Raw genomic sequence first — 14,286 nt, forward strand, 5'->3', positions numbered from 1 at the left:
TTAAACAGTGTGTTTTAAAAGATGTTTTTTTAAACAATGTATTTTAGAAAATGTGATTTTTGCAAGTACGTACTGTATATTAATGTTACGTATATTTGGTGATTTATAGTTAATGTAAGTGATAACAATAATATTATATTATGACTGATATAATAAGTAAACTGTTACGTTGTCCGTTTTCGCGTCGTAATGACATTGAAAAGAGAAGTATTTTGGACAATGGACGACCCACTCCTGCATTAAGCTCTATTGTTCATAAAGTCAGTGCTAACGGTGCAAGAAAATTTAATCCTTCATGGTATGAAACACTATGAAATGGAAATATAAAAATTGGAGATTTATCTTTCGAAAAGGTGGAACAATTCAAATATCTTGGAGCAACAGTAACAAATATAAATGATACTCGGGAGGAAATTAAACACAGAATAAATATGGGAAATGCCTGTTATTATTCGGTTGAGAAGCTTTTGTCATCTAGTCTGCTGTCAAAAAATCTGAAAGTTAGAATTTATAAAACAGTTATATTACCGGTTGTTCTGTATGGTAGTGAAACTTGGACTCTCACTTTGAGAGAGGAACATAGGTTAAGGGTGTTTGAGAATAAGGTTCTTAGGAAAATATATGGGGCTAAGAGGGATGAAGTTACAGGAGAATGGAGAAAGTTACATAACGCAGAACTACACGCATTGTATTCTTCACCTGACATATTTAGGAACATTAAATCCAGACGTTTGAAATGGGCAGGGCATGTAGCACGTATGGGCGAATCCAGAAATGCATATAGAGTCTTAGTTGGGAGGCCGGAGGAAAAAAGACCTTTGGGGAGGTCGAGACGTAGATGGGAGGATAATATTAAAATGGATTTTAGGAAGGTGGGATATGATGATAGAGACTGGATTAATCTTGCACAGTGTAGGGACCGATGGTGGGCTTACGTGAGGGCGGCAATGAACCTGCGGATTCTTTAAAAGCCATTTGTAAGTAAGTAAGTATGGTATGAAACACATAAATGGCTAACAGGAAGTGAAGTTAAAGCTAAGCTGTAGGTGGTCACGTTTGTTATTGTAATCTAAAGAAGGTACTTGGAATCAGATCATATCTGTAACTCGGTAAGTCTAAAGAGACTTGAAAAGAATTTGAATCCAATTTCGGAAATGTTGTCTGAACAACAAGGGTTGCAAAACAACAGTATAACAATAAACTAGAAAAAACCGACAAATTATGAGACGGCTCATTGATGTAACAGCATTGTTATGTAAGCAAGAGTTAAGTTTTCGGAGGGGGCATGATGAAAGCGAGCTGTCATTGAATCGCGAGAATTACATAAAAATGTTCTGTAAATTTTGCCTACCCTGGAAATTTGACTACGAGCCGCCACTGGTGAAAACTGAAAACTATTGTGGGACTGCATAGGGTTAAAGCGAAAGTCTTTTTTTCTCTCGTGACATTTTATATGCATTGGTTTTATATTTAGTACAAGCTGAAAGGTTTGTTGGGCATTTTTATGAAATTTCAAAGTATAAAAAAGTCTCCACACAAAGGGAAAGTATTACAATTCTAGTATTAATATCCCTACAATAAATTTCTTTATCTAATAACTCTAAATAAAACTGTCTGTTGGTATTTTGATACTTAACTTAACATAATACTTTATTATCAGGTTTTCTAAAATTTAAGTTAGTGTTGGTTATTAAAAGCAACGAGTGAGATTTTTAAGCTTTCATCCACTTGTTGCCCCTAGCAACCAACTTAATTTTACAGAATATTCTTATATGATAATTTTATTACTGTATTACTTAGTATCAAATTATTATTATATAATTATACAGTGTGTATCAAAAGGTCAGGTCAATTCTTAAGGAGGTGATTAAGAACCTTATTTGCCACAAAAAATCCTAATACACTTTTTCAATATTCATGCCAGTTTCCGATTTACACGAATATCACGTACCGTATCTATCCCCATTTGATTCCACACTTAATGGACCTGTCTGCTTGAGAGAAAGTAGGCTAATTGTTAGTTGTCTAAAGCAGATGCTCAAAATGTCCCCCTCTCGCACGAACACACACTTCAGCATGCCGTCTGACCTCACACTGCACATTATCCAATCTGTACTAATGTATCTCCATTGCAGCAGTGTTAATCTTTGCAAAGAGCTCTTCTCTGCTTGCTGTCTCCGTTTAGTACACTTTCTCCTTCACGCAGCCCCAGAAAAAGAAGTCCAATGGTGTTAGGTCTGGGGACCGGGCTGGACAACCAATGGGACCACCCCTTCCAATCCAACTACCTGAAAAATAGTGATCTAACCATTGGCGTACTGGAAGTCTGAAATGTGCTGGAGCACCATTTAATTGATACCATAGTTGCCTGACCAGCCCAGTCCCCAGACCTAACACCATTGGACTTCTTTCTCTGGGGCTGCGTGAAGGAGAAAGTGTGCCAAACGGAGATAGCAAGCAGGGAAGAGCTCGTTGTAAAAAGATTAACATGGCTGCAATGTAGATACAGCAGCACGGATTGGATAAGGTGCAGCGAGAGGTCAGACGGCATGCTGAAGCATGTGTTTGTGCAAGAGGGGGACATTTTGAGCATCTGGTCTAGATAACTGACAATTAGCCTACCTTCCCTCAAGCAGAGAGGTCGATTAGATGTGGAATCAAATGGGGATAGATACGGTACGTGATATTCGTGTAACTCGGAAATGGGGATGAATATTGAAAAAGTGTATTAGGATTTTTTGTTGCAAATAAGGTCCTGAATCACCTCCTTAAAGAGTGACCTGACCTTTTGATACACCCTGTATATAGGCCTAATCATTAAAATATATATCAACTATAGTTACATACCTGTTTGCTAAAAATGTCGCAGAATATTATTTTTCCATTGAAAGTCATCATCACCATCGTCCTTGCAGGTATTAGGCCTAGTGGCCTATTACGGTCTCTGTCCATCTTTTCAGGGGGCGTCCCAAAGATCGTCTTCCATGTGGTATATAGCGGAGAATTTGTCTTTGGAGTCTGGAACGGTCCATCCTATTGACATGGTTAAGCCATTTTTGTCTATAGTGGTTGAAATGTTCATAAATAGGTGTAATTTCCAATTCTTTTGTAATTAGTTCATTCCTTTTGTGGTCCATTGAAAGTGACTTGTGGAAATTCTGTTAGCTATTGCTGGATCAGCATATACGTTGCAATTTTATCTTTCGGCATTAAGCTGCACAGGATAACATCCTATCACGTAAAACTTCTCAACACAAATAAAGAAAGGGAAAGAGGAACAGATGACATTCAAACTACCCATTATACAGCATTGTTGCTGAAATTCTATTTGACGAAAATACAATGTTCTACCCATTGTTGCATTTCCTGGTAGTGTTAATCCATGAAAAACTCACCTTTAATATTGCTTACATGTATAAGCATGTGAGTAAATAGTGAAATAACGAAACTTTACATTGATTTAGGTATTTTAAGCCGAATATTAACAAGTTAGGCTCTAACAATCATTTTAGGGTACTATCAAACCAGGCCTGTAGCTAGGAATTTCTTTTAAGGGAAGCAGAACTTACATCGCAGTTTTTTTATGGAATCTTGTGAAAAAGTACAGTATAGGAAGCCGTGAAAATTTCACTGCCCGCTGGATACTATAGGGATACCCTGAGAAGATAAAAAGAGGATACCACTTTGTAAATGCAGTTGTAATGCACATACGCTTATCTCCCCTCCCACAGTTCTTGTTCGTAGGGAGTAGAGTTGCGCCAAAGTGAAGTGTAGTATAAAATAAATAAATGAATACTAGTAATAGTGCTGTGTGTTTAAGTTATAACCAGAGTATTGGAATGTCTTTACATGAGAAATATTGTTTAATCATAAATTCATGGATGAATATTCCCCCGAAAAATGGAGGCAATTTATGTGAGCATGTGCGGAAAATAGAAGACAAATATTTTGAACAGAATTGTACAGTTGAAGAGGAAGTAAACAACGTAATCCAATGAGAGTCACGATAATAGCGGCCTAGTACTGCCAACTTGAGTTATGACACAGATTCTGACTGGTGATTGATGTCGAGGAATGTACAAAGGGGAACACGCAGCGAGTGTGGGAGAAGGAAATGATTTAGATTTCCGCCATGGCTGCATTTTCTAAGTGGTCTAGCTATAAATGCCTAGAATGAAGAATGTGCATTAAGAGAAAAACTATGATCTTGCAAATTCTTGATAGATTAACAACTGGGCAACAAAAATAAACCTAATTACAGACTTCGACATATCTGGGGAGGGGTGCAAAAACCCCCTGCCCCCTCTAGCTTCAGGTCTGTATCAAACTCTATGAATAGCTTTCAATTTTCATGAAACACAAATATCAATCATTATTTTTTCCTTTCTACTAAAGGAACAAACTAGACCTCTGCCCTAAAATCCAATTGGTGAAGTCTGATGTTACACAGCATTCGGGGTATCTTCTCACGCTTTCCCTATAGTATGGAAAACCTAGGCAAAGCAAATAAGCTAAGAATAAACAATGCCACAGGCTATATTTTGGTGCCCCCCGAGATAAAAACTGCATGAAATTGGTTGGTTGTGACACATGTCCACATATTTAAAAAAACAATTCGTTTTCCTTACCTAAGGACAGTGATATGATTTGAGAAAGAAAATATAGTTAATTATTCGCTTCGCCCAGATACACGGGCAAAGTGAATAGATGATACTGAGGGTTTTGGTGTAACCAGAACTGAAAGTCTGAGTGTAATTGATGTATTGAATATTTCTTCAATCTTTGAAGATGCCGACATCACAGAGGTGGTCGATTCTGAGTCAGCATTAATAGTTTCTTCAGACGCTGAAGAAACTGGCACTGCAGAATTAGTTGAATCTGAGCTAGCTGGCATTTCGCTGATTTCTATCTCAAGTGGGTGATCTGTAAGTTGATCTGGAGCAAAATCTTCATCAACAAACACATTATCGTTGTATAGCCAGATAGCAGAACCACTGATTGGAAGATTTTATTTCCTCACGTGCTTTTCATGGCTTCTTCAGACCATTTGGCTTGTTCTGTCTTCCTCTTGAAAAATTAAACCATTTGAAAACACATTACGACCCTTTTAAGTAAAAAAATTAATATCAGTGTTGCTGTTTTATAATTTAATTAGTGTAATTATTATGTTACAGACCGAAATAAAAATTCACATGAAAAATGTATCTATTATTTAGTAAATGTACAGAAATCCACCACTGCAAACCATGTGGCTTAACGCCCCCACTATGTAAAATAACCTAACATGCTTTATTACAATAGACAAATACATACAAAAATAGAGCTAACACTTACATAGTCAAATGAAGGTGGCAGGGCAAAGTGAATAAGTTATCCACATGTTTCTCTTACCTTGTAATATTTTAAGAAAACAGTCAATTTTCTTCAAACGCACGTTGACTTCTCTCACTAGCTAGGATGACAAGTCACTTCCAGCAGCAAAATCTGATTGGGATTCTTTCCCAACATAGCAGAAGGTGGTACCTGTTGGCGTTTCTAAAAAATAGGCATTATTTGCTTTGCACAGATCTCTCCTATTTTGTAGAATTATTTTGGTAGTATTCTTCTATCACAGATTGGGCAGTTGCGAATGGAATGTTAAGACTGCTTTTGCTTTAGGAAGCAAACTTTCTTAAGCTTTAGTCAAAAATATTATGAAGCTGTTTAATCAGATTGCAGCATTCGTTAATTTTGTTGGTTTTTGAAGATTTATTGTTTGCCAATGACTGGATGGAAGCCTTGAGTCGCTAAAAATAACATCTATTGTAAATTCTTATGTCCTACATTACAGGAATTGAGAAAGGACAGTATATACTGCTTCAACTTTATCTTAAAAATTGATGTTTTATTCAGACTGCTTTGTGGAATGTGAATAATTATCTTGAGAATGTTTCATTTCCTTCATATTTATTCTTCAGAGACCTGCCTGTACAAATATAGAGTATCTGGTATGAATTGTCTTTAATTCAAACAATTTCGCTTTTTACAGTTAGAATCTTGTTCGAAATATGGTAGCTTATAAAATTCTGTGTTGCAAACTATGCTAATATGCTCCAATGGATTTCTTTGTATCTGTTGATGTTGAGGCAGGTTTTCTACTACCATGATTTTATTTTCTCCACTGTAATTTTTTTTTATAATTTCCCTTGGGAAAGTGCCTGATCTTGCCAGCCAGCTATGTAACATACTCTCTGGTACACAGTAAGAGCTTCATCTCTGGTCAGCTAATAGGAATGAAAACAGAGGAGAACCAATATGTTTATTTTGAGTTCTTCCTCCCCTGGGAGGCCGTCATTACAGAGTCTTGCTGATTCCTTCCATAACCCCAGGAATTAATTATTCATCAGATACAAAACCAGGTCAGAAAGATGGACACAGGTAGTTCTAGTGCGACTATTTCGAGAAAGGCAGTTTCAACATTTAGGTCAGAAAGATGTGGAGACAGGTGTACTAATCTCTGCAATGTAACTATCTCAAAAAAGAGAGAGTTTCAATATTTAGTAGGTCAGCAAGATCTAGAGATACATGAACTACTCTGTGTAGTGTAACTACCTTCAAAAAGAGAAAGCTTCAATGTTCAGTAGGTCAGTAAGATCTAGAGATACATGAACTACTCTGTGTAGTGTAACTACCTTCAAAAAGAGAAAGCTTCAATGTTCAGTAGGTCAGTAAGATCTAGAGATACATGAACTACTGTGTGTAGTGTACCTCAAAATCTGTGCTTCAGTGGCTGGCCATGATATCTTTGAAAAATATTGGAGTGCAAGAGGTCAAATGACTTTATTGTCAAACGCCTGGCATTAGAAAACAACAACAACTCTGTGTAGTGTAACTACCTTCAAAAAGAGAGAGACTTTCAATGTTCAGTATGTCAGCAAGATTTAGAAATAGATGAACTACTCATTTCCAAAAGAGAGAGCTTCAACATTCAGTAGATCAGCAAGATCTAGAGATAGATGAATTGAATTGAGGACCGTTTTTGCAAACTTTGCAAATTGAGATTTTGATGGATTCGTTAACGTAAGGCAGGCCTCTACATGATGTTCAAGCCGTCTTAGTAAAATTGGGTTATTTCTTTTCATTGTAGTGTGTCAAAGTGTGATCATTTTTTCAAAACTTGCTTACTATAGTGTTTTGTCTCTCCTGTAAAATTTAGTTTCCTCAGTTAGCAAGTTTTGCAAAAACGGTCCTCAATTACTCTCTGCAGTGTAAACATTTATATGGTTAAGTAGTCTTTGTCCCTTGTGGCAGCTCCCAAAAGGTGAGATGTCTAAATTCAGATAATACTTAATCTCCAAAAAGAGAGAACTGCAACATTCAGGTGGTCAGAAAGATCTAGAAATAAATGAACTACTCTCTGTAGTGTAACTATCTCCAAATAGAGTTTTAACCTAAATGAGATAACAAAATATACAAATGTTTTCTATTTTTATATTGTGAAGAAAATAATATATTACATTACAACCTGAACTGGATGGAACAATTAAAAAGAACCAGCAATGACAACGTGATCAATCAAATGGATGAAAACACTGACAAACTGGAAAGAGGGATATAAAAACGAAGAAAATTGTAGTGAGATCAGCTTAAATACTGAAGTGAACGAATATAAGGATTCATACAGGATTCTTATTTTTACAAGAATTTCACAAATTTACGCATGCACACATGTATACACAAACATGGAAAATTTAAATTAACGTTTTTTATTGGAAAATGTATTTAAATTATTCAGTTATTTTACATTAACATTGCTTTTCACAATATTTACAGGCAATTCCCAAAACGATGTAATATAAAAGACAAGGACGACAATATTGGCAAATATATGTACAATGATATCAAGGAAGGAGTGGGGGAGGGGAGAAAGCTCTCGATAAATTATCTCCCATTTGGTATTTACCAATTTAAATTATAGCTTTAATTTTACGAGGCTTTTCAATGGTGATATCTACAATTAAAATCTATGTAATGTATTCCACAAAATTTTGATGCAGAATGCACTTTTAAATAAACATGTGATCCTTAAGTCTTGCATTGGACCATGTTTTAAACAAAATAAATTTATTAGTTAAAATTTATTATAAGTAGTCTATTAATATACAATATTTACTGCATTTAAAATGTAATTTACTACAACAGAAATAGACAAACTTTGCCTTTATGGCTAGAATGTCAGATTGTAGATAGCTGATGTTCTCAAACTCCTTTCTTTATATACACGTATAAAAATTTGGATTGCTAACCAATCTAAAATATCTGTTAATATATAACTAAGCACCAGAACCACTGCAGCTTAAGGTTCTATCACAAAGGTCGAGGATTAACTCATCTATTAAAATTATAAATACAAATTCAAGTACAAATGCATCTGAAATCAATTCTCATGGCATCTAGTTGATGTTAACACATTTAATGCATCATACTTTTTATGTTATATCTTCCATCAAACTGGTTTCTCTCATAAAATACATTTGAAGTCCTGTATTGTACAGAGAAAATCAATGGACAAACCTCTCTATAATAAATGGCAATTCAGTCCATAGAGTTTCTGGCTACAGTTGTGTAGTGGATAGCAAAAAAATATCAGGTACAGCTGTTCATATCAAATTAAGCTACCACTTGTCTTTTTCTTCTCAAACTTTATTACAGAGATTTGTAACTGGCAAGAGAGCAGTCTTTGATGGTGATCTGATGTGAGTAAAATCACCAAACTTGAGTGGCCTTCTCTTTGACAATTTCACAGCCATCCACAAACGTATCAGTTGTAAAAGGGTTAAGATTGTCATCATATAAAGTCACACATATTGAACTCTGCTTTATAAATTACAAACAAATCACAGTACTAACAAATACCTAAGATTTAATAAGACACACACAAACTCTAAAACTAGAACAGCGAGTTGGAACACAATGTAGCCAGACACTTATTGGCACCTTCTTTTGATTGGCATGTACACATTAAGCATGATGCCGAAGTTTTTATCGTCTTATCATAGTTTAAAGATACCAATTTTTGGGGGTATTTAAAAAATAGTGGCTTTACAAAAATAAAGTTCGGAATTCAAACAATTCAATCTCTTTCCTAATGATAAAGAACAAATTTATCAGCACATAAGACAAATGTGCCAAATGATGTCATTTCTATACTGTCTTTGAAAGAGTTTATAGATATATATGTATATATGTACATCAGATATGAGTAAAAATTTTGTGGAAAATACTGCAGACAGTTATAATTCAGTCACACACAAAGTGCACCGCTCACACAATAGCTCCTTCGATCATAGTATAGAGAGGTTCTGCTTCCTTTATATAAAAGCTGAGTGTTAATCACTGCCATCTTCCCATCCTAAAATACCCTACATATTTCCATATACTGTCTTTTACTATACTGATATCCCTGTTTGAATCTTAATACTATGTAAAATTAGTTTATTTTAACAATAAGTAGCAGTCAGTTGGCACTATGGCTAGCAGTTTCAGAGGAGAGCAGATATGTTGGTAGGCACTATGGTGTGGTGAGTTGAAGTAAGTCGAATTTAATAGCAGCCATCCATCCAGTTAACCTTATTGGGTGGCTGTGCTGAATATGCTGTCGTCCTAGAATTCATCAATAAAACACAAATAGCATTCAATGAATTAGATCTACAGTCCCCAAGTATATAAATCACATGATAAATAAGTACTCGTAGGAAGAATAAAAACTCTTCTTCTATCTTCAGGAGAAACAGAGAATGATATGAAGATAGTCAATTACAATATTCAAGAAAAGTGAAAATTATTTATGATAGTTGCGTTCCAAATTATGAGGGGGAGGGAGTAACATCACAGTCTACTACATACAGTCACGAAGCTTGGGATGATTTTTTGCAAATCTCGCGATAGTTGCTAGCCGCTTGGAATGCTGTAAGTACAAGGAACAATAGACTGTGTCACAGCCAACATGATCTAATACAGACTGTAAGGCAGACCATGTAACTCGCTTAATCCGATCACGAAGGGCAGCGTTTCAACCATATAAATTAGTTGGAATGCATAAACAGTAACATATGTTTCTCTAAAATGTAGTGTAATTGCATTAATAAAATTTAAAACAATGATTATGAGACACTGCAGACATAGTTCACTTGCGAGTTAAGATGTAATATTATTTATGATGTGAAAATTACGTTGTTCGTATGTATAATACCTGCCTTTATTTCGATTAAATATTGCGAAATTCTTGTACATTCATTTATGCACGATTCAATAATTTTCAACTGCACTGCATGGATATTTTGATATGTTGAAATTATAGGTTATGTTTACTGTACCAGTTGCCCCTTTCTGTCTAAATTTAGTGATCTCCAATGCCTTGCCATTCATATGAAAATTATAGGTTATGTTTACTATATTTAACTTATATTCCTATATTCGCAATCATACATTATAATTAAGCAAAATTTCATGTATAATACCCCGGACATTCAATTTGTCTGTATTTTAATACTACAATTGAGTACTGAATTATTGTATTTATCTACTAGTAAGAGACGAAGTAACACAATTGTACGTACACTAATTTCATAGGAGTGGTATGGTAAATGTTTTTTCTAAAATTAAGGAAGGTAGATGTGCTAAATTGAAATCACAATATAAATTCTTTTTTATTAAACCTCAAAATAGCTTCCATTCTAAACTTGAAATGTTGGCGCGAATAGATTATGTTAACATGTAAAATTCTCTTCACATTAAAATAACACAGTTTTGTAATTATTTCTGCAACATATTATGCAACAAGAGGTAAACAGACCTTATGGACACATTACGCTAAATAAAGCTTAGCAATGATAAGCAATAAAGTTATAATATAATATTTCACTGAGCTCCATAGACTGAAATAGAAAACCCGAACAAACATTACGGCCTGGTCTAGATCGAAAAAGCATTAACTGTGCCGTATTTCTCATTTTTGTGAAAAGCTATGTAAACTGTGAAATATTCGTTATCGGTTGTAATAAATGTAAATGGCTAAAATACAATAATTTGAATAATAATATGGGACAAGGAGACGTTTGTAGTACTATAAATTGTAAGAAAAATAGGTTAGAGTTATCCTTCTTCCGAAAGATCCAGGAAGGTGAGTTTATAGAATATAATATATATTTTATGAAAATAATATATAAACCTTATGTATTTCATATTTCAATAGTGGGAGTAAGTTCAAAAGAACACGATATCGAAAGTACAATACATTTATGTTCTGCTAGGGATACAGTCTGTGATGAGGCGATAGTAGCGATCCTGGTGGTGAGCAACTACGTATGGATGCATATTTCAACTGTCTATGTTTGCATATTTAGTAAGTATTAAGCTTCGTGACTATATATATTAGACTGTGGTAAGATGCTTTCTGCTCCCCTCCTCCAAAGAATTTCTCTCTGGTCTAACACTAGACAGTTGCCTTGTTTGCAATATATGGCTGTTATATGCCTTCATGACAATTTCTATGCTACTCTTCGAGAAGTTTCCAACTGTCATCAGGAGCGGCACATTTCCGAGTCTCTAGAAGTTTGACGTCAAAATACAGAAGACAATTCAGTGGAGAATTGAGTCAGTCAGCTATCTAACATCATGTGACAGCATAATTAATACCATATGTTTTGTGATATATCATGCTGCAGCAAAGGGAATTATTACCTGTAATAAATTATCTATATGTGTATTCATAGGTACAGTTATTTTATTATATCTCTGCCTCTGTGCAAAGTCACAGTTTGTGGTAAGGGGGAAGAGAGAGAGCAGAAATTTGCAATGATTTTTAATGTTCTGACGCCTATGACTAAGATAAGCCACTTGAAATTCACTGTTTACTCACTGGCAGAGATATAATAAAAGAATTGTAATAATGTTAAGTTTTGTTATAAAAAGTACATTCCTGGAAAAAAAAGTCTAATTTGTGAATAAAAGCAATATTAAGGACATCCAGGCTCTGGGAACTGTGCCAGTCACTGAGCTCTATTAGACGTGGAACTAGGCACATCTTCATCTAGCCTAAATGAATGATGTTATTTCATTTGTATATCAGAGAAGTAATAATGAAATGGAGCAATATATTATTCTTTGTTCTGACTATAAAGAAATATTTTGAGGATGCACGTTTCGAAATATCAATTATAAGAACATGACATTAATTAAAACTAGCTTCTGTAATTAGAAAAACTGAAAGTGCTTCAACATTCAGGTTGTCACAGTGAAGCAGTCATGAAGAGCTAGACTTAATGTTGGTACTTAAAAAATCAACATGACTGGAATTTCTATGCTTTTTATGAATATAGTCAGTAGATATTTGGGATATTCCTTTCCATACATTATAAATATATTTTAAAGGAAAAAATTACAAAAAAAAAATTAGCATCGTTGCAAGCCATATTATGTCCAAATAGTAAAATTTTATAGGAGAGTTGAAAAAAATACTACAAATGTATGAGAGCTAATTAAAAATGAAGAGTCCTGAATCTCATCTCTATCCATTCTTCTTCTTTTTCTTCTTCCCTTCAAGTATTAGGCCAAATGGCCTGTTACAATCTCATAGTTGAATTTTCAATCCAGCGCTTCTTTGGACGACCGAGAGATCTCTTCCCATTTGGACGATAGTGGAGCATGACTTTTGGGATTCTATCTCTATGCATGCGATGCAGATAATTTATCCAGTTGTTCTGATAATGTTTTACGTGATTAATTACAGGTTCTAGTTGTAATTCTTCCATTACATCTTCATTGCGTTTGTGATCCCATTTCGTATATCCCGCTGTATATCTCATAAATTTAATTTCATTAGCCGTTATTCCTCTTTCGTCTTTCTTCCTCAATGTCCATGCCTCACTGCCGTAACAAAGTACAGGTCTCGCCATGGTCTTGTAAAGACGAATTCGAGTATGCCTTTGTACTAGGGAAGGTTTCATAATGTTGTTAATTATTCCTATTGTTTTGGCGTATTTAGAAATTTTCTGTGAAATGTCTACTTCATCGAAAAAAGATAATGTGTATCCGAAATATGTAAAATAATTTATCCTTTCTAATATTTTTGAATCTAAACATATTTTGCTAGGCACAGGGTATTTTCCGCAGAAGGCCATAATTTTAGTTTTTTCTCTATTGATTTTCATATCATATTTAATTCCAATTTTGTTAAAATTAAAAATTGAACGTTGTAATTCATCTCTATCCATTCTAAATTGGATAATATGTAAAACGAAATATTTTCAAACTTCAATTCCTAGAAATTGGGGATTTTTTTTGAACTTATTACAGTTTCATCCATTCGTCCATGAAGGTTACAGATTTAAACACAAGAATTATGTGAAAATATACCGTAAGATCTAAATAGAAACACAAATGAAACATGCAATTAATGTCAAAATAAACCATAAACATTAATAACTAAAGATACATAAATTATATATAAAATATTTACTATCTCAACATCAATATACGAGCTCAAATGTGTCAATACAAGTTTTAATGTGCAAAAATTAATAATCATAATTCCCTAGTTTCCAAAAAATCATTACAATCTGCTCATATCATATTCTTTCTCCAATATTGTTTTGTTTTAGACTCTCCTCATACCAGACTATCACAATTTTTCAAATTAGTAAAAGTGATAATAATGCAAGGGTCCTTTCAGGCATGCTTACCTACATTCCAAAATCATTGATCTGTATATACCCAGATTAGTGAGATTAAATTTTCTTAGAAAAAGGACAACTTTTAACTGTTTTCGTAACAGAAAAAATGGTTATATAATCCTTAGTTTGAAATATAGAAAAACGAGATATATGGAAGGGGGGCAGAACTTAGTTTTTGACGGGCATTTGATCCCTGTATAAAAATCATGTGGCTTCACAAAAGTTTAAGGACAGGAGCTAAATGTATGTTTTAAATGGATGTCCCTTCACAGACACTGTAGGCTTAAATAACTATAATTTAATATTACAGTGATGCTTTTATGCTTTATCGACTGCAATGGTTATCTAGCATGTGAATGACATGAACGTGATAATGCCATTTTTTTCTTCGTGACTTGACAGCCCATTGGAGGTCAAGGTCTACCAGCTGACTGCTGGCCTCATGTCTACATGTCTCAGCAGAAGTGAACGATCATTCAATCAGTATGGAGTTAATGTATGGTTAGTATGATGATCTCCCCAGCTATTACAGATGATTTGAAAATCCAGATTTTGCTACTCGTTATAGCTCCCC

General features: G+C 34.4%; 1 protein-coding gene across 2 annotated transcripts in view; it reads right to left on the reverse strand.

Annotated features, from left to right (window-relative positions):
- Nucleotides 1-7,729: 7,729 nt before the first annotated feature.
- The window catches only part of LOC138697811 (SLAIN motif-containing protein 2-like), a 39,194-nt gene continuing 32,637 nt past the window's right edge, over nt 7,730-14,286 (reverse strand). For both annotated transcript variants that reach the window (XM_069823333.1, XM_069823332.1), the window contains one exon: nt 7,730-9,642. Coding sequence is in view for 1 of the 2 variants with exons in the window: in XM_069823332.1 (XP_069679433.1) it covers nt 9,582-9,642 (61 nt within the window). In the remaining variant the exon portion in view is untranslated. The remainder of the gene's footprint in view (nt 9,643-14,286) is intronic.

The sequence above is a fragment of the Periplaneta americana genome, chromosome 4 (genome assembly GCF_040183065.1).
Source record: "Periplaneta americana isolate PAMFEO1 chromosome 4, P.americana_PAMFEO1_priV1, whole genome shotgun sequence".
Taxonomy (NCBI): Eukaryota; Metazoa; Arthropoda; class Insecta; order Blattodea; family Blattidae; genus Periplaneta; species Periplaneta americana.